A 24,396-nucleotide genomic window follows, 5' to 3' on the forward strand; every position below is an offset into this window, starting at 1 on the left:
CACAGGTACACACGTCAGCGGACGGTGTCACACACACACAGATACACACACGGGTACACACGTCAGCGGACAGTGTCACACACACAAGTACACACACAGGTACACACGTCAGCGGACAGTGTCACACACACACACAGGTACACACATCAGCGGACGGTGTCACACACACACACAGGTATAAACACAGGTACACACACCGGTACACACGTCAGCAGACGGTGTAACACACACACACACAGGTACACACACAGGTACACACGTCAGCGGACGGTGTCACACACACAGGTACACACGTCAGCGGACGGTGTCACACACACACACACACAGGTACACACGTCAGTGGACGGTGTCACACACACAAACACACACACACAGGTACACACGTCAGCGGACGGTGTCACACACACAGGTACACACACAGGTACACACGTCAGCGGACGGTGTCACTCACACACACACACACACACACACACAGGTACACACGTCAGCGGACGGTGTCACACACACACAGGTACAAACGCAGTTACACACGTCAGCGGACGGTGTCACACACACACAGGTACACACGCAGGTACACAAGTCAGCGGACGGTGTCACACACACACACAGGTACACACAGTTACACACATCAGCGAACGGTGTCACACACACACAGGTACACACACAGGTACACAAGTCAGCGGACGGTGTCACACACACACACACAGGTACACACACAGTTACACACATCAGCGGACGGTGTCACACACACACACAGGTACACACACAGTTACACACATCAGCGGACGGTGTCACACACACACACACACAGGTACACACGTCAGCGGACGGTGTCACACACACACACACACACACACAGGTACACACACAGATACACACACACAAAGGTACACACACAGGTACACACACACACACACACACACACACACACACACAGGGACACAGATCAGCGGACGGTGTCACACACACACAGGTACACACGTCAGCGGACGGTGTCACACACACACACGTTTGTTTTTGTGAAATGTGAGGACATTCCATAGGCGTAATGGTTTTTATACCGTACAAACCGTATTTTCTATCCCCTTACACTGACCCTAAACCTGCCCATCACACACACACACACACACACACACACACACACACACACACACACACACACACACACAACCCCTGCCCCTAAACCTACCCCTCATAGGAGACTGTGCAGTTCACTTTCTGTGAAAAAAAACTCATTCTGTGTGATTTATAAGCATTTTGAAAAGTGAGGACATGGGGAACGTCCTCATATTTCACCCTCTTTTTGTAATACCCATGTCATACCCATGTCATTATACACATTTGTGTCCTGATATTTCACAAAAACATGCCCACACACACACACACACACACACACACACACACAGGTACACACACAGGTACACACGTCAGCGGACGGTGTCACACACAGGTACACACACACACACACACACAGGTACACACGTCAGCTGACGGTGTCACACACACACACACACGTACACACGTCAGCGGACGGTGTCACACACACAGGTACACACACACACACACACACACACACACACAGGTACACACGTCAGCGGACGGTGTCACACACACAGGTACACACACACACACACACGTCAGCGGACGGTGTCATACACACAGGTACACAAACACACACGTCAGCGGACGGTATCACACACACAGGTACACACACACAGGTACACACACACGTCAGCGGACGGTGTCACACACACAGGTACACACACAGGTACACACGTCAGCGGACGGTGTCACACACACACACACAGGTACACACGTCAGCGGACGGTGTCACACACACACACAGGTACACACGTCAGCGGACGTGTCACACACACAGGTACACACGTCAGCGGACGTGTCACACACACACACAGGTACACACACAGGTACACACGTCAGCGGACGGTGTCACACACACACAGGTACACACGTCAGCGGACGTGTCACACACACACACACACACACACACGTCAGCGGACGGTGTCACACACACAGGTACACACACACACGTCAGCGGACGGTGTCTCACACACACACACACACACACACGTCAGCGGACGGTGTCTCACACACACACACACACACGTCAGCGGACGGTGTCACACACACACACACGTCAGCGGACGGTGTCACACACACACACACACACACACACACAGGTACACAAACAGGTACACACGTCAGCGGACGGTGTCTCACACACACACACACACACACACACACGTCAGCGGACGGTGTCACACACACAGGTACACATGTAAGCGGACGGTGTCACACACACACACAGGTACACACACACGTCAGCGGACGGTGTCACACACACACAGGTACACACGTAAGCAGACAGTGTCACACACACACACATGTACACACACAGGTACACACGTCAGCGGACGGTGTCTCACACACACACACACACACGTCAGCGGACGGTGTCACACACACACACACACACACAGGTACACACGTAAGCAGACAGTGTCACACACACACATGTACACACACAGGTACACACGTCAGCGGACGGTGTCTCACACACACACACACACACACACACACGTCAGCGGACGGTGTCACACACACACACAGGTACACACGTTAGCAGACAGTGTCACACACACACACAGGTACACACGTTAGCAGACAGTGTCACACACACACACAGGTACACACACAGGTACACACGTCAGCGGACGGTGTCTCACACACACACACACACGTCAGCGGACGGTGTCACACACACAGGTACACATGTCAGCGGACGGTGTCACACACACACACACAGGTACACACGTCAGCGGACGGTGTCACACACACACACACACACACACACAGGTACACACGTCAGCGGACGGTGTCTCACACACACACACGTCAGCGGACGGTGTCACACACACACACACACACAGGTACACACGTCAGCGGACGTTGTCTCACACACACACACACGCGTCAGCGGACGGTGTCACACACACAGGTACACACACACGTCAGCGGACGGTGTCACACACACACACACAGGTACAAACGTCAGCGGACGGTTTCACACACACACACAGGTACACACACACACACACGTCAGCGGACGGTGTCACACACACACACACGTCAGCGGACGGTGTCACACACACACACAGGTACACACGTTAACAGACAGTGTCACACACACACACAGGTACACACGTCAGCGGACGGTGTCTCACACACACACACACACACACACGTCAGCGGACGGTGTCTCACACATACACACAGGTACACACGCAGGTACACACACACACACGTTATCAGACAGTGTCACACACACACACACACACAGGTACACACACAGGTACACACGTCAGCGGACGGTGTCTCACACACACATACACACGTCAGCGGACGATGTCACACACACAGGTACACATGTCAGCGGACGGTGTCACACACACACACAGGTACACACACAGGTACACATGTCAGCGGACGGTGTCACACACACACACACAGGTACACACGTCAGCGGACGTTGTCTCACACACACACACACAGGTACACACACAGGTACACATGTCAGCGGACGGTGTCACACACACACACACAGGTACACACGTCAGCGGACGTTGTCTCACACACACACACACAGGTACACACACAGGTACACACGTCAGCGGACGTTGTCTCACACACACACACACGCGTCAGCGGACGGTGTCACACACAGGTACACACACACAGGTACACACACACACACGTCAGCGGACGGTGTCACACACACAGGTACACACGTCAGTGGACGGTGTCACACACACACACACACACACACACACACACACACACAGGTACACACACAGGTACACACGTCAGCGGACGGTGTCACACACACACACACACACCCACACACAGGTACACACGTCAGCGGACGGTGTCACACACACACAGGTACACACGTCAGTGGACGTGTCACACACACACACACACACACACACGTCAGCGGACGGTGTCACACACACAGGTACACACACACACACGTCAGCGGACGGTGTCTCACACACACACACACACGTCAGCGGACGGTGTCACACACACACACACACACGTCAGCGGACGGTGTCACACACACACACACGTCAGCGGACGGTGTCAAACACACACACACACACACACACACACACACAGGTACACAAACAGGTACACACGTCAGCGGACGGTGTCTCACACACACACACACACACACACACACACGTCAGCGGACGGTGTCACACACACAGGTACACACACAGGTACACATGTAAGCGGACGGTGTCACACACACACACAGGTACACACACACGTCAGCGGACGGTGTCACACACACACAGGTACACACGTAAGCAGACAGTGTCACACACACACACATGTACACACACAGGTACACACGTCAGCGGACGGTGTCTCACACACACACACACACACGTCAGCGGACGGTGTCACACACACACACACACACACACACACACACAGGTACACACGTAAGCAGACAGTGTCACACACACACACATGTACACACACAGGTACACACGTCAGCGGACGGTGTCTCACACACACACACACACACACACGTCAGCGGACGGTGTCACACACACACACACACAGGTACACACGTTAGCAGACAGTGTCACACACACACACAGGTACACACGTTAGCAGACAGTGTCACACACACACACAGGTACACACACAGGTACACACGTCAGCGGACGGTGTCTCACACACACACACACGTCAGCGGACGGTGTCACACACACAGGTACACACGTCAGCGGACGGTGTCACACACACAGGTACACATGTCAGCGGACGGTGTCACACACACACACACACACACAGGTACACACGTCAGCGGACGGTGTCACACACACACACACACACACAGATACACACGTCAGCGGACGGTGTCTCACACACACACACGTCAGCGGACGGTGTCACACACACACACACACAGGTACACACGTAAGCAGACAGTGTCACACACACACACACACACACGTCAGCGGACGGTGTCACACACACACACACACAGGTACACACGTCAGCGGACGTTGTCTCACACACACACACACACGCGTCAGCGGACGGTGTCACACACACAGGTACACACACACGTCAGCGGACGGTGTCACACACACACACAGGTACACACACACACACACGTCAGCGGACGGTGTCACACACACACACACGTCAGCGGACGGTGTCACACACACACACAGGTACACACGTTAGCAGACAGTGTCACACACACACACACAGGTACACACACAGGTACACACGTCAGCGGACGGTGTCACACACACACACACAGGTACACACACAGGTACACACGTCAGCGGACGGTGTCTCACACACACACACACACACACACGTCAGCGGACGGTGTCTCACACATACACACAGGTACACACGCAGGTACACACACACACACACGTTAGCAGACAGTGTCACACACACACACACAGGTACACACACAGGTACACACGTCAGCGGACGGTGTCTCACACACACATACACACGTCAGCGGACGATGTCACACACACAGGTACACATGTCAGCGGACGGTGTCACACACACACACAGGTACACACACAGGTACACACGTCAGCGGACGGTGTCACACACACACACACACACACACACAGGTACACACACAGGTACACATGTCAGCGGACGGTGTCACACACACACACAGGTACACACGTCAGCGGACGTTGTCTCACACACACACACACACAGGTACACACACAGGTACACACGTCAGCGGACGTTGTCTCACACACACACACACGCGTCAGCGGACGGTGTCACACACAGGTACACACACACAGGTACACACACACACACGTCAGCGGACGGTGTCACACACACAGGTACACACGTCAGCGGACGGTGTCACACACACACACACACAGGTACACACACAGGTACACACACAGGTACACACACAGGTACACACGTCAGCGGACGGTGTCACACACACAGGTACACACGTCAGCGGACGGTGTCACACACACACACACACACACACACACACACACACACACACACAGGTACACACACAGGTACACACGTCAGCGGACGGTGTCACACACACACACACACACACACAGGTACACACACAGGTACACACGTCAGCGGACGGTGTCACACACACACACACACAGGTACACACACAGGTACACACGTCAGCGGACGGTGTCACACACACACACACACACACACACACACAGGTACACACACAGGTACACACGTCAGCGGACGGTGTCACACACACACACACACACACACACACACACAGGTACACACGTCAGCGGACGGTGTCACACACACACACACACACACACAGGTACACACACAGGTACACACGTCAGCGGACGGTGTCACACACACACACACACACACACACAGGTACACACACAGGTACACACGTCAGCGGACGGTGTCACACACACACACACACACACACAGGTACACACACAGGTACACACGTCAGCGGACGGTGTCACACACACACACACACACACACAGGTACACACACAGGTACACACGTCAGCGGACGGTGTCACACACACACACACACACACACAGGTACACACACAGGTACACACGTCAGCGGACGGTGTCACACACAGTGTGACGGGTGCGTAGCTCACCTCACATTTTGACCTTTACCTTTAGTTAGTTTTGAAGTTTAATTTAATGTTTGTTACTTTATTTAAATCCCTGTATCATAATAACAACACCGGACAAGAAAATGAGTTAAAGTTTATTAAGATCTTGAATATACAGAAGGGTGCACACTTCTTATATTTCTCTTTGCTGTTTAATTTTACCTAGTCCTAGATTACTTGAGGTCCATGGAGTGACGGCCGCATTCCATGTGGCAGCAGACAAAGGAAGAGGCAGGGCTTCAGCCTCCAAACTTATGCTATTCCAGAGGAAGTTGGACTGTACCATCATGTGTTGTTTTAGGAGGGATCTTTAGATTTATTTTGTTCAGTTATTCCTTTGTTTGATTGAGTATTTTCCTTTTCATATGTTTGGTTATATGATTCTATTATGTTAGGCATGATACTGGATATTGGGTTGTAAATGTTATTTTGTTTGAGTTTATTTAGTAAAGGTATTATTTTGATATTTACCTTTATTTTTGTTTGGTAGAGGCTAAATGGGTATTTATAGCCTTGTGGGTAAGAGCCTGGGTTAGTCAGTCTTGCACAGCCACATTACCATCATGACCTGCTGACCTTAGTGGTTTGAGTTGTTACTTTGTTTACAGGGGAGGTTTATTTTTAAGCTTATTTCATTTTTGTTTATTTCAGTTAATATACCTCAAGTTTTGTTTGTTGTTTGAAATCTGCCCCTGAATATAATTTTTCCCTTCATTTTGTTGGAAGAAATAAACTTCTGTTTTTGTTTTCACTACCTGTCCTGCCTGTTCTTGGCCACGACCACCACACACACACACACACACACACACAGGTACACACACAGGTACACGTCAGTGGACGGTGTCACACACACACACGTCAGCGGAAGGTGTCACACACACACACACAGGTACACACGTCAGCGGACGTTGTCACACACACACACACAGGTACACACGTCAGCGGACGGTGTCACACACACACACAGGTACACACAGAGGTACACACGTCAGCAAATGGTGTCACACACACACACACACACACATGTTTGTTTTTGTGAAATGTGAGGACATTCCATAGGCCTAATGGTTTTTATACCGTATAAACCGTATTTTCTATCCCCTTACACTGCCCCTAAACCTACCCATCACACACACACACACACACACACTGACCCTGCCCCTAAACCTACCCATCACACACACACACACACACACTGACCCTGCCCCTAAACCTACCCATCACACACACACACACACACACACTGACCCTGCCCCTAAACCTACCCATCACACACACACACACACACACTGACCCTGCCCCTAAACCTACCCATCACACACACACACACACACACACTGACCCTGCCCCTAAACCTAGCCCTCACAGGAGACTGTGCAGTTCACTTTCTGTGAAAAAAACTTATTCTGTGATTTATAAGCATTTTGAAAAGTGAGGACATGGGGAACGTCCTCATATTTCACCCTCTTTTTGTAATACCCATGTCATTATACACATTTGTGTCCTGATATTTCACAAAAAAATGCCAGGCACACACACACACACACACACACACACACACACACACACACACACACACCTCAGCAGGATGGCCTTGCACATAGGCCACTTTAGCCAGCAGGCTGAGACACTGGCAGGCCTCAGGGTGGAGGTCATCACACACACGGCCGTAGAGATACACCGCCTCCTTCAGCTGCTCGTACGCCTGCTCCACCAATCCTGCGGGAGAACACGCCTGGGTCACGGCTGGTCACATGACTCAGGACAGCGCATCGGGTCACAGGTACCTTTCTGAAGACTGATCTGAGCCATCTTGAACATGCGTGTGGCGTCTGTGGTTGCCATGGCGATGTGCTTGATGACGGGCAGCAGGTTGAGCACGTCGTCCGCAGAGATGCCCGCTTTACTGCGGCTGTCCAGAGTGTATTCTCTGAGGCGGAGCTGCGGGACATTCAGAAATACAGTCAAAACTGTCATATTGGGAGATATTACTACAGTAGGAGCCACTTTTGAGGTTAGGTTAATCTAAATTATTTTGCTATTGGAGTTTGTTAGATTAGGGTCCTTTATTTTGTAGGGACTTTTATTTTGATAGTCGGTGAGTTTGAAAAAAGAAAATGGCCGCCTCTCACCTTCTAAAATAAACAAAGGAACATAGGAAGCTGTGGGAACGTATTAAAGGGTTAGTTCACCCAAAAATGAAAATTCTGTCATCAATTACTGACCCTCATGTGGTTGGACACCCGTCAGACCTCCGTTCATCTTCAGACACAAATGAAGATATTTTAGTGTAAATCTGATGCTCTGAAAGGCCTCCATTGGCTCAATGCACTTTACACTCTCAAGACCCTTAAAAGACACTAAAGACGTCGTTACAAAGTCCATCTCACTACAGTGGTTCTAAAATAACTTTATGAATCGGCGACAATAGTTTTTGAGCGCAAAAAACACCTAAATAACGACTTATATAGTGATGACGATTTCAAAACACGGCATCATGAAGCTTCGAAGCGTTATGAATCAGTGAGTCGATTCATGATTCGGATCGCGTGTCAAACTGCTGAAATTTGGCGATTCAAACCGCTGAATCGACTCACTAATTCATAACGCTTCGAAGCTTCATGATGCCGTGTTTTGAAATCGTCATCACTATATAAGTCGTTATTTAGGGGTTTTTTGCGCTCAAAAACTATTGTCGCCGATTCATAAAGTTATTGTAGAGCCACTGTAGTGAGATGGACTTTGTAACGACGTCTTTAGTGCCTTTTAAGGGTCTTGAGAGTGTAAAGTGCATTGAGCCAATGGAGGCCTTTCAGAGCATCAGCTTTACACTAAAATATCTTCATTTGTGTCTGAAGATGAACGGAGGTCTGACGGGTGTCCAACCACATGAGGGTCAGTAATTAATGACAGAATTTTCATTATTGGGTGAACTAACCCTTTAAGTCAATGCAAAGACGCAAAAAGACATTCTGCGTTAACCAATCAGGAGCTTACTCTAGTAGTGACAACAATGAGGACAGAATCATATGTGGATACCCGGAGCTGTACGATACATCTTCATACTTTATAGAAACAGGAATTAAAAGGATCTTGCTTGGAAGAAAGTGAGTGAGGAGGTCGGACAATCTGGTGAGTTGTAAAAAGTCTTTTATGGGTCTTGTGAGTGTAAATGTACTGAATGCCAATGGAGGCCTATCTGAAGCCTTTCTCAGCATCAGCTTTACACTAAAATATCTTCATTTGTGTCTGAAGATGAACGGAGGTCTGACGGGTGTCGAACGACATGAGGATAAGTAATTAATGACAGAATTTTCATTTTTGGGTGAACTAACCCTTTAAGTATATAATGATTATATTTAATCATGACAAACTTTGCTTGGTTAAGCGCAGTACCTGAATGCCAGTCTTCAAGCACATCTCTCTCAGCAACGACATCTTCTGGAGTCCGTACTGCTCTACGAGATGCTCCACATTTGACCTGCAGAAAATGAGCCTTTAAGAAGTCACTCTGAGACACGTGACAGGGTTAAAGGAACGCCACTATTAGTGAAAACAGGCTCATTCTCGTCTCCTCTAGAGTTGAACAGTTGAGTTTGAGTGTTTTCATTCAGCCGATCTCCGGGTCTGGTGCTAGCACTGTTAGCATAGCTTAGCATAGCTCATTGAATCTGATTAGACCGTTAGCATCTCGCTCAAAAATGACCAAAGAGTTTCCATATTTCTCCTCTTTAAAACTCGACTCTTCTGTAGTTCATCGTGTGCTAAGACCGACGGGAAATGACAAGTTAAGATTTTCTAGGCCGATATGGCAGGAACTATTCTCTCATTCCTGCGTAACGCGAATAGAGCGTCAAAATCTCGTCTAGTCGGACTTTTGAACATTTTTAATCCATTCACAGTGAATTGGACATGTGTGTAAATCGTGTGTTTGAAGTGAAATAGACGCGCGTTTAAGGCGCTCCAGGAGAAATATGTCATAAAACACCACTCTGCCTCTTTTCATTTTCATTAAATATATATATTAAACATTAATAGCCACACACATGTGGTCCAGGCAACGCCTACATCATCTTCACTGCATGTGTATTTATAACAAACAAAATATATAACACAACCTGTTTCTGTTAAATGTCGTGTTTATGTGTGATCAATAACAGCCATTATAAAATTATAAGTTATAAGAAGCTGTACAATAAATAAAGCAAACAAAGTCAGTGCTAGTGGCTACAATGGTAAAGTTAAATATCCTAAAGAATAAAGTGATGAAACTTCTCTTTGCCCTCAGTCAAAACAACAAATGATGATCATGAGAGCAAAGATGGGCCGTTAGATCAGCACAAGATGAATTATATCTGATGTTTAACCACCACAGGTCATCAGAGCCAGCGGCAGAAGGACTGGCTGAGGAAAGGCTGCTCTCACCGGGTTAATGAGCGCCGCTGATACACTGGAGCTCACACACACACACACACACACACACACACCAGATCACATGTTTAACTCCACACACACCAGATCACATGATCAGCTCCACACACACCAGATCACATGTTTAACTACACACACACACCAGATCACATGATCAACTCCACACACACCAGATCACATGTTTAACTCCACACACACCAGATCACATGATCAGCTCCACACACACCAGATCACATGTTTAACTACACACACACACCAGATCACATGATCAACTCCACACACACCAGATCACATGTTTAACTCCACACACACCAGGGGCCTCATTTATAAAACTTTGCGTAGGATTTGCGTCAGAATTGGCGTACGGATGTAACATAGGACGTGCGTACGCACAGAAATATTCGGATTTATAAAACCGTGCGCACGCACATCCTACGCAGTTTTCCCTTAATAAATCACAATCAATTCTAAATGTAGCGCAGCTTTTGCGGCTTCATGTCACGCCCATAGTTGCCCATAAATAGTCCGTGAAACGCCCACAAGTTAATATTCATAGGTTGCGAAATCATGGCAAACACAGAGAGGAAATTAAAAAAAAACGTAACTTCACTCAATGTGAGGTAGAAGTTATCGTTGGCGAGGTTGAAAAGAGAAGAAAAGTGTTGTTTGGAGGGCACAGTGTGGGCATTACTAATGCCAAAAAGACACTTGAGTGGCAAAAGGTTGCAGACGCCGTAAATGCTGTAGCCTCACAACCTCGGACTATCGCCGACATAAAAAAGAAATGATCGGACATCAAAGTCGAGGCAAAAAAGCGTCTAGTGCTCCATCGCCAGAGTGTGTCCTCTTGCTGTCTGAAGATGCGTTCACTCCGAATCCTTCCATTCGCCACATCTTCTAGAGCACAAGATCAGCCATTGTGCGTCATTACGCATTGAGATGGGCATTTTATTTCCATCCATTTAATTGAATCTGACAAGCTACAGATGTCGGTTATAATCTACGTGGAAATGGGAAATAGTTCCGTGCAAATGTAATGTCTTGCAGCTTTCTGAATGGTTGAGACATACGTCATTTTATCAAAAATAAAACTAAAGGCATATGCATGAATACCATGAACGTAGCTGATGAAGAAATTTTACTATGAAAACAACTTTCCCCAGTGGACAATTAATACATCTATCTATTTATCTATATATCTCCCTAATTATCTATCTATCTGTCTAATTGCATCTATCTGCTCCGCCAGACGGACACTTGACGAGAATATCAGTTTTGTACATTAGCTATTTCGTTGTTTACCATTTATGAGGATGAATTGCAATGCATAACATGCCAATGTTATTGCAGAACATATTTCACTTTTCTTTTTGCAAATATGTGTTAATTTGCATTTATGTTGTAATTTTCGTTTGATTTTGTTTGTTTTACACTGCAGATCGATCAAACGGGTGTTCGTGTAGGCTGTTCATTGTAAGACTTGCTTTGTGAAGTCTTAATGTTATTTATGAGAGGCATAGCCATTTCTTTTACACAACGGTCTATAGTTTCACACACTTTCACGTGTTTCTTCCATCTGCCGACGGTGTCGCCATTTCTCATTTCACCCGTTTTTGTGCGTACGCCTGGGTCAGAGTTTGCGTGAAGGACCGCACATTTTCCCGTCAAGTTTGCTTTTTATAAATACCAATTATTGCGTAGAGAGCGGCGTACGCCTTCTTTTGTGCGTACGCAACGTTTATAAATGAGGCCCCTGATCACATGTTCAACTCCACACACACCAGATCACATGATCAACTCCACACACACCAGATCACATGTTCAGCTCCACACACACCAGATCACATGATCAACTCCACACACACACCAGATCACATGATCAACTCCACACACACCAGATCACATGTTCAACTCCACACACACCAGATCACATGATCAACTCCACACACACCAGATCACATGTTCAGCTCCACACACACCAGATCACATGATCAACTCCACACACACACACCAGATCACATGATCAACTCCACACACACACACCAGATCACATGATCAACTCCACACACACCAGATCACATGTTCAACTCCACACTCACCAGATCACATGTTCAACTCCACACACACCAGATCACATGATCAACTCCACACACACCAGATCACATGTTCAGCTCCACACACACCAGATCACATGATCAACTCCACACACACCAGATCACATGATCAACTCCACACACACACCAGATCACATGATCAACTCCACACTCACCAGATCACATGTTCAACTCCACACACACCAGATCACATGTTCAACTCCACACACACCAGATCACATGTTCAACTCCACACACACCAGATCACATGTTCAACTCCACAAACACCAGATCACATGTTCAACTCCACACACACCAGATCACATGATCAACTCCACACACACCAGATCACATGATCAACTCCACACACACACCAGATCACATGATCAACTCCACACACACCAGATCACATGTTCAACTCCACACACACCAGATCACATGTTCAACTCCACACACACCAGATCACATGTTCAACTCCACACACACCGGATCACATGTTTAACTCCACACACACCAGATCACATGTTCAACTCCAGACACACCAGATCACATGTTCAACTCCACACACACCAGATCACATGATCAACTCCACACACACCAGATCACATGTTCAGCTCCACACACACACCAGATCACATGTTCAACTCCACACACACCAGATCACATGTTCAACTCCACACACACCGGATCACATGTTTAACTCCACACACACCAGATCACATGTTCAACTCCAGACACACCAGATCACATGATCAACTCCACACACACACACCAGATCACATGTTCAACTCCAGACACACACCTGGGCTGCGTTCAGCCCCGACAAAACGTTGCAAAACGTTTTTTAAACGGTAACGGTGCTGCGTTGAACACCCTGTTCTGTTGACGCAAGAGTTGTAACTATGGCAGCCGAGAAGGCCATTCTTTGTGTTCTTTTTGTGGAATTTTCGGAGCCTGATGAAATCGATATAAATACGTGTTTAATACTGCAAAATACATGCAATCACTGCCCTTGCCGTCCAGAATAAAAGACAACATCCCAATCCCATTTAATGAACCTTTTTCATCTCCTGGTAATCAATTCTAACTTAAATCATTTTATTTCTAGTTCTTACTTTTTTAATAGCTTGTATTTTCTTTCTCACTTTATGTCAAGCAATTGCCATATATGAAATTTGGTATATAAATAAACTTGCCTTGCAATTAAGCTAAAGATATAAATAAATACATCATCATGATATATATATATATATATATATGTAAGAGCCACTTAAGGACTAGTTCATCTGAAATAATAATTTAGTTTAAAAACAGTACAAAAATATATATATATATATATTTCATGAAAATTCATAAGAAATGTATTGGTTTAAAATGCATAATTTAGTAATGTTTAGATCTGATAACATTTCAGTATTTTGAGCTTCCAGTCAGATAGCACTACGTCATAGCATTGGATGTATAGTTCGTTTTTTAGTTTGAAGTTAGAGACGTTGGAAGCAACACAGTTTTTTGACCGTGCGTACCATGTCTATGTACAATTTAATTTTTTTGGAAGTAAACATTTAAAAAGAAGACTTTGTTTTGCTCGTGTTTCAAATACTGGTTGCAGTTAGACTGGCTTCAAAATGTGGTACAGAAGAATTAAAAGCAACTAACGTTAGGTGCCACAACATTAGTCAAAAAACTCGCTAATACGAAGCTACGCTGGATTACCTGGATAACGAAGAGGACGTGGCTAGATTGTTGCTGGTTGAGGAAGCAGCGGATCGGACTTTAACTATAACCAACTTCAGACGAGCTGCCGGGTCTGTACGCACCAGTGAGCCGCGACGGACCGAAACGAGCACGCAGTTTCGCCGCTGCTTATCGAGCTTTTCTATGCCCCGCTAGCTTATGGCTAGTGAGAAGTGACGCTGCGCGCTGAAGTGACATTCTCAAAGATAAGGTAACGAAAACTACTTCTTACCTGTGTGGATTGTCAAGGAAAAACGTGTTTTGGATGCACGAAGATAATGAGTGAGTTTGGAAGAGAACGAAAATATATAAATTTCTCCCTGCAAAACGTATGCTGATAGAAAGCTCTGATCCAGTCAATGCGGAGTTATGGCGATCTTTAAGAAGTTGTTTTGCACTCGGTTTATTAAGAAAAGTACTTTTGAAGAAAGTGCTTGAAACGTTTGCATACAATTAGAGCATTAACTCTGCAGTTTGTAAGATGGCTGAGGAAGATGAACATAGATGTATCAAAGACACTATGGAACAGAGAAGGTCACATAAGCTGACAGAGAAGGCATTAGAAGAGAGATTGCAGAGGTGCATTGCACAGAGAAGAAGAACATTAGGAACTCTGACAAGTAAAAGAAATGAGTTAGAGACAATGATGAGTGATGCTCAAAATTTACAAGCGGTGAAATTTGTGATGGAAAATGATTTTGCAACCAAATGGAATAAAGTGGATATTCAACAGCCCAGCCGCTTCGCACCAAGGCGGGGTTTGGGAAAGACAAATTCGGACTGTGCGAAGAATCCTTAACTCCCTTTTGAAAGAGCAAGCGGTGAACGATGATTGTCTTCTGACAATAATGTGCGAGGTCGAAAGCATCATCAACGGCAGGCCGCTTACAACGCTTTCAGATGATGTGAATGACGTAGAACCTCTAACACCCAATCACTTGTTGCTGTTGAAATCTCAACCCAACATGCCTCCAGGGATTTTCAGCAAAGATGACATGTATTCAAGAAGGAGATGGAAGCAGGTTCAGTATCTTGTGGATTTATTTTGGACTAGATGGACACGTGAATACCTTCCACTTCTTCAGGAGCGCCAGAAATGGCTAAAGCCAAGAAGAAACTTCATGACGGGAGATGTTGTGCTACTAGTGGACAGTTCTTCCCCACGGAACTCTTGGCTCATGGGAAAGGTAGTTGAAACGTTGCCGGACTCTTATGGAACAGTACGAAGAGTGAAGATAAAGACCAAGACCAACACTCTGGAAAGGCCTGTAAACAAACTGTGCTTATTGGAAGAGGCGATGTTAGAAGAGTGAAGAAAGAAGAAACAAGTTGATTGTTCATGGACATTTAAAAACTGTTTGGCTCTCAGTGTTTAAGTTTATAATTGCTTAGTCCTCCTGCCTAACCAATTAGGGGCCGGATAATGTAAGAGCCACTTAAGGACTAGTTCATCTGAAATAATAATTTAGTTTAAAAACAGTACAAAAATATATATATATATATTTCATGAAAATTCATAAGAAATGTATTGGTTTAAAATGCATAATTTAGTAATGTTTAGATCTGATAACATTTCAGTATTTTGAGCTTCCAGTCAGATAGCACTACGTCATAGCATTGGATGTATAGTTCGTTTTTTAGTTTGAAGTTAGAGACGTTGGAAGCAACACAGTTTTTTGACCGTGCGTACCATGTCTATGTACAATTTAATTTTTTTGGAAGTAAACATTTAAAAAGAAGACTTTGTTTTGCTCGTGTTTCAAATACTGGTTGCAGTTAGACTGGCTTCAAAATGTGGTACAGAAGAATTAAAAGCAACTAACGTTAGGTGCCACAACAATATATATATATATATATATATATATATATATATATATATATATATATATATATATATATATATATATATATATATATATATATATATATATATGTATATTAAACTCTTACGACAATCATGTCTTCTAATACCAGCGGACAAATTAAACAACTTTACTTCCATTGTGTGAGCTGTCTCTTTAAAACTGCGTGGTTTATATACATTTTGCCGCTGATTGGGCTGACATTTTTGACACACCCACCAAACGAGATCAAACGCATCTCAAACCCGTTGCACACCGTTGCACACCGTTTCCAGGAAACATGACGTTCAACCGGAAACCGTAGCAAAACGTTGCGCACCGGTTTGAGCTTTGAACGTGCCCCTGATCACATGTTTAACTACACACACACCAGATCACATGTTCAACTCCACACACACCAGATCACATGATCAGCTCCACACACACCAGATCACATGATCAGCTCCACACACACCAGATCACATGATCAGCTCCACACACACCAGATCACATGATCAACTCCACACACACACCAGATCACATGATCAACTCCACACACACACCAGATCACATGATCAACTCCACACACACCAGGGCTGCGTTCAGCCCCGACAAAACGTTGCAAAACGTTTTTTAAACGGTAACGGTGCTGCATTGAACACCCTGTTCTGTTGACGCAAGAGTTGTAACTATGGCAGCCGAGAAGGCCATTCTTTGTGTTCTTTTTGTGGAATTTTCGGAGCCTGATGAAATCGATATAAATACGTGTTTAATACTGCAAAATACATGCAATCACTGCCCTTGCCGTCCAGAATAAAAGACAACATCCCAATTCCATTTAATGAACCTTTTTCATCTCCTGGTAATCAATTCTAACTTAAATCATTTTATTTCTAGTTCTTACTTTTTTAATAGCTTGTATTTTCTTTCTCACTTTATGTCAAGCAATTGCCATATATGAAATTTGGTATATAAATAAACTTGCCTTGCAATTAAGCTAAAGATATAAATAAATACATCATCATGTTGATTATATAGCCTATATATAAATATAAATATATATATATATATATATATATATATATATATATATATATATATATATATATATATATATATATATATATATATATATATATATATATATATATATATATATATATATATATATATATATTAAACTCTTACGACAATCATGTCTTCTAATACCAGCGGACACATTAAACAACTTTACTTCCATTGTGTGAGCTGTCTCTTTAATACTGCGTGGTTTATATACATTTTGCCGCTGATTGGGCTGTCATTTTTGACACACCCACCAAACGAGATCAAACGCATCTCAAACCCGTTGCACACCGTTACACACCGTTTCCAGGAAACATGACGTTCAACCGGAAACCGTAGCAAAACGTTGCGCACCGGTTTGAGCTTTGAACGTGCCCCTGATCACATGTTTAACTACACACACACCAGATCACATGTTCAACTCCACACACACCAGATCACATGATCAACTCCACACACACCAGATCACATGATCAGCTCCACACACACCAGATCACATGATCAACTCCACACACACCAGATCACATGTTCAGCTCCACACACACCAGATCACATGATCAACTCCACACACACCAGATCACATGTTCAACTCCACACACACCAGATCACATGATCAACTCCACACACACCAGATCACATGATCAACTCCACACACACACCAGATCACATGATCAACTCCACACACACCAGATCACATGTTCAACTCCACACACACCAGATCACATGTTCAACTCCACACACACCAGATCACATGTTCAACTCCACACACACCAGATCACATGATCAACTCCACACACACCAGATCACATGTTCAGCTCCACACACACCAGATCACATGATCAACTCCACACACACCAGATCACATGTTCAACTCCACACTCACCAGATCACATGTTCAGCTCCACACTCACCAGATCACATGATCAACTCCACACACACCAGATCACATGTTCAACTCCACACACACCAGATCACATGTTCAACTCCACACACACCGGATCACATGTTTAACTCCACACACACCAGATCACATGTTCAACTCCACACTCACCAGATCACATGTTCAGCTCCAGACACACACCAGATCACATGTTCAACTCCACACACACCAGATCACATGTTCAACTCCACACACACCGGATCACATGTTTAACTCCACACACACCAGATCACATGTTCAACTCCACACTCACCAGATCACATGTTCAGCTCCAGACACACACCAGATCACATGTTCAACTCCACACACACCAGATCACATGTTCAACTCCAGACACACACCAGATCACATGATCAACTCCACACACACCAGATCACATGATCAACTCCACACACAACAGATCACATGTTCAGCTCCACACACACCAGATCACATGTTCAACTCCACACACACCAGATCACATGTTCAACTCCACACACAACAGATCACATGATCAACTCCACACTCACCAGATCACATGTTCAACTCCACACACACCAGATCACATGTTCAACTCCACACACACACACCAGATCACATGTTCAGCTCCACACACACCAGATCACATGATCAACTCCACACACACACACACCAGAATATTTAAAACTTTATCAAGTAAACTTTCGGCCTCCGCCTTCTGTGGAAAAGTGTTGAATGTTGAAAGTGAAACTCCAGATGTGTTCATGACGTCATGACGAGCGGAGCTGAGCGTTAGTCTTTCCATCCGCAGGGGAACTGTCAACACTTTCTCCAGAAATTGAACAGGGAAGGCGATCGGCCGAAAGTTTACTTGATAAAGTTATAAATATGGATATTTTTCTTACACAAACGCGTCGATTCGCTTCAGAAGGCCTTTATTAACACCCCAGAGCCGCGTGGAGCAGTTATATGATGGATAGATGCACTTTTATTAACAGAGCAACTATGAATCCAATTCTAATGCTTGGATTAGCCTGGACTTTTGTAATATAACTCAGATTTTATTCGTCTTTATTCGATTGTACTACTCTAGAGGAGTCGAGAATGAGTCTGTTTTCACTAATAGTGGCGTTCCTTTAAACATCTGGAGAGGAGCTCACCCTAGGCCTTCTTTGAGTCTGTATGTTTCTTGAGCATCCTGACAGATGTGACTCCACAGGTCATTCCCACTGAGTGCGGTCCACGCCGTGCTGTCGGTAGCCCCGCCCCCTCCACGGCCACGCCTCCTGGAGCGCTTCTTAGACTCCTCCCCGTTTGCCGCGGAGCTGAAGTGTGGCACCAGTAAGCAGCAGAGGAAGTGACTCGCTGCGGCAGACAGGTTAGACGTCTCCACTCCCTGTGCAACACACACACCATGGTCATGTTTATCAATTACTCGTTATAGATTAAACAAAACCAAGCTTAGTTTATAAAACTGGATATATAAGCAGGGCCTGACATTAACACCCGCCGAATGTGTGTGTGTGTTTCAGCAGTGGTGTGTAACAGTCCTGGCCACTTTGGCGGGTTGAATTTTATATAAACACTCACCTAAAGGATTATTAGGAACACACACTAATACTGTGTTTGACCCCCTTTCGCCTTCAGAATTGCCTTAATTCTACGTGGCATTGATTCAACAAGGTGCTGAAAGCATTCTTTAGAAATGTTGGCCATATTGATAGGAGAGCATCTTGCAGTTGATGGAGATTTGTGGGATGCACATCCAGGGCATGAAGCTCCCGTTCCACCACATCCCAAAGATGCTCTATTGGGTTGAGATCTGGTGACTGTGGGGGCCATTTTAGTCCAGTGAACTCATTGTCATGTTCAAGAAACCAATTTGAAATGATTGGAGCTTTGTGACGGTGCATTATCCTGCTGGAAGTAGCCATCAGAGGATGGGGACATGGTGCTCATAAAGGGATGGACATGGGCAGAAACAAGTGTGCCAAGAAAACATCCCCCACACCATTACACCACCACCACCAGCCTGCACAGTGGTAACAAGGCATGATGGATCCATGTTCTCATTCTGTTTACGCCAAATTCTGACTCTACCATCTGAATGTCTCAACAGAAATCCAGACTCATCAGACCAGGCAACATTTTTCCAGTCTTCAACCGTCCAATTTTGGTGAGCTGGTGCAAATTGTCGCCTCTTTTTCCTATTAGTAGTGGAGATGAGTGGTACCCGGTGGGGTCTTCTGCTGTTGTAGCCCATCCGCCTCAAGGTTGTGTGTGTTGTGGCTTCACAAATGCTTTGCTGCAGACCTCGGTTGTAACGAGTGGTTATTTCAGTCAAAGTTGCTCTTCTATCAGCTTGAATCAGTCGGCCCATTCTCCTCTGACCTCTAGCATCAACAAGGCATTTTCCCCACAGGACTGCCGCATACTGGATGCTTTTCCCTTTTCACACCATTCTTTGTAAACCCTAGAAATGGTTGTGTGTGAAAATCCCAGTAACTGAGCAGATTGTGAAATACTCAGACCGGCCCGTCTGGCACCAACAACCATGCCACGCTCAAAATTGCTTAAATCCCCTTTCTTTCCCATTCCGACATTCAGTGTGGAGTTCAGGAGATTGTCTTGACCAGGACCACACCCCTAAATGCATTGAAGCAACTGCCATGTGATTGGTTGATTAGATAATTGCATTAATGAGAAATTGAACAGGTGTTCCTAATAATCCTTCAGGTGAGTGTACATTTACAATCAGATAATAGCAGGTTAGCTCAGCCAATGACCAAGCAATGCTTCATTTAGATTAGTCTGTTGTGTCAAAGGTCACATCAGAAATGAACTATAGTGTCCTGCACACACTAGAGGAACATTATTTGTGTATATTTGACTTGAGAGAGTAAAATGAAATACCTGAATGTAACCACTGAAGAAGCGCTGAGCACACCGCACCACGACCTCTGCAAACGCCAGCCTCTGAGAGATGCAGGACAGGCTTAGCACAGCTCAAAACTCACTTTGTAACGGACTTTAAAATCCTTCTCTTACCGTGATGTGCCTCAGCTGATGCTTGAGATCCGATTGACTGATGGACAAGATCAGGTGACCCAGATAGCGCAGGTTTATGCCTTTCTGATGGAGGGCTTGTCGTAAAGATGCCCCGTCCATCGGTACGTCTGGGCCGAGAACGCAGTCGTTCATCTGAAAAAAGCAGAGTTTCTCTCACACCCGTGTGCATTTACACTGAAACATGTGTGGTTGATACAATAACAGTCTCATCTGCTCATCAAAAATACTGAAATATTTTCTATTGTGATATATGTTAACCTCTTATGCTCTGGATGTGTCCAACCCACGTGAAAAAGCGTCCCACACACACACGCACGCACACACGCACGCACGCACGCACGCACGCACGCACGCACGCGTCTCTCATATCCAGTGTCAGTAAACTCTTTCTCCAGTGTTTTCTGTAATCTAGTGTTTACAGCCCAAACTGTCTGCAGGGTGCTAGAGCTCACAGGGCCTGAGTCACACACTTTCAACAATCAATTTATAACCAAACAATCAAAAAGCGCCTTTTTTGGGGGGGATTATTACAGCTCAGACGACACATACTCACATGTTCATCACTTTTAGCAGTGCTTTATGAAGTGCTTTATGTGTGTGTGTGTGTGTGTGTGTGTGTGTGTGTGTGTGTGTGTGTGTGTGTGTGTGTGTGTATGTGTGTGTGTATGTGTGTGTGTGTGTGTGTGTGTGTGTGTGTGTGTGTGTGTGTGTGTGTGTGTGTGTGTGTGTGTGTGTGTGTGTGTGTGTGTGTGTGTGTGTGATGCTTTTACATTTGGTTCGGACACATCCAGGAGGAAATGGTCCCAGAGTAATTTAGTGTAAATAAGTGACTGTGAGTAAAACTAATGCCAAAGTGATGCACATCTGCAGAAAGTAGAGACTCTAAGCTTTCAGATGAGGTCAGAGGTCAGAGCTCCTACACAGACATTTAACATTTAAAGTATATACATGATGTCATTCCTGATCAGGGTCTGCAGAGGTTAAGAAGTTAAAATGTAATTTATTCCTGTGATTTTCATCATCATTACTCCAGTCTTCAGTGTCACATGATCATTCTAACATGAGGATCTGATGATCAACACACAGTTATGATTATTATCAGAGTTGAAAACATGTTATTGTGGAAACTGGATTCTTTGATGAATAGAAAGTTAATTTATCTGAAACATAAGAGTCACGTTTGAACAATGTAACGCATCCTTGATGAATAAAAGTATTCATTTATTTAAAAATGTTCCTGACCCCAATATTTTGAGCAGTGGTGTATAGAAACACAGAACACACTCACGAATGCGGGGATTTGGTCATTGATGATGAAAGACGCCGCTTCCCTCAGTAATCTCTTCTGCAGCTCCACAGCGTCACTCTCAGAGACGGGAAACTGCACGCCTTCCCGAAGAGAGACAAGACTATATTTAACAAAATCTCTAATAACAGCAGCGCTCATGTTCCGCTGTAAAGATGGAGGACTTCTGGAAAACACTCATACAGCTACACTCGCTCCGTTCCAAAAGAGACAGCACACGGACACGGACATGAACACGGACACCCACATGCACACGGACATTAACACAGACACGGACACGCACACGGACACGGACATGAACACGGACACCCACATGCACACGGACATTAACACAGACACGGACACGCACATGGACACGCACACGGACATGAACACGAACACGCACATGGACACGCACACGGACACGCACATGAACACAGACACGCACACGGACACGCACATGGACACGCACACGGACACGCACATGGACACGCACGGACACGCACATGGACACACACGGACACGCACATGCACACGGACACGGACACGCACATGGACACACACGGACACGCACATGGACACGGACACGCACACGCAAATGGACATGGACACACACGGACATGGACATGCACATGCACATGGACACGCACACGCACATGGACACACACGGACACGCACATGGACACGCACACGGACACGCACATGCACACGGACACGCACATGCACACGCACACGGACACGCACATGCAAATGGACACGCACACGGACACGCATACGGACACGCACATGGACACGGACACGCACATGGACACGGACATGGACACGCACATGAACACGGACACGCAAACGGACACGGACACGCACATTAACACGCACATGGACACGGACACGCACATGAACACGGACACGCACATGGACACGGACACACACACGGACACGCACATGAACACGGACACGCATACGGACACGCACATGAACACGCATACGGACACGGACACGCACAGGGACACGGACACGCACACGGACACAGACGCGCACATGGACATGCACATGGACACGCACACGGACATGCACACGGACACAGACACGCACACGGACACGGACATGCACACGGACATGCACACGGACACGCACACGGACATGCACACGGACACGGACACAGACACAGACACGGACACGGACACGCACACGGACACGGACACGCACACGGACACGGACACGCACATGCACACGGACACGGACATGC

General features: G+C 46.0%; 1 protein-coding gene across 1 annotated transcript in view; it reads right to left on the reverse strand.

Annotated features, from left to right (window-relative positions):
• LOC307133246 (clustered mitochondria protein homolog) overlaps window positions 1-24,396 on the reverse strand; it is a 60,324-nt gene that overhangs the window by 9,247 nt on the left and 26,681 nt on the right. Inside the window, exons 13-19 of the mRNA XM_079828169.1 lie at window positions 23,154-23,254; window positions 21,845-21,997; window positions 21,710-21,772; window positions 19,957-20,192; window positions 10,128-10,212; window positions 8,519-8,672; window positions 8,311-8,450 (exon numbers count right to left, since the gene is read on the reverse strand). Of these exons, the coding sequence (XP_079684295.1) occupies window positions 8,311-8,450; window positions 8,519-8,672; window positions 10,128-10,212; window positions 19,957-20,192; window positions 21,710-21,772; window positions 21,845-21,997; window positions 23,154-23,254 (932 nt within the window). The remainder of the gene's footprint in view (window positions 1-8,310; window positions 8,451-8,518; window positions 8,673-10,127; window positions 10,213-19,956; window positions 20,193-21,709; window positions 21,773-21,844; window positions 21,998-23,153; window positions 23,255-24,396) is intronic.

The sequence above is a fragment of the Gobio gobio genome (assembly GCF_949357685.1).
Source record: "Gobio gobio genome assembly, chromosome: 10".
Classification (NCBI taxonomy): Eukaryota; Metazoa; Chordata; class Actinopteri; order Cypriniformes; family Gobionidae; genus Gobio; species Gobio gobio.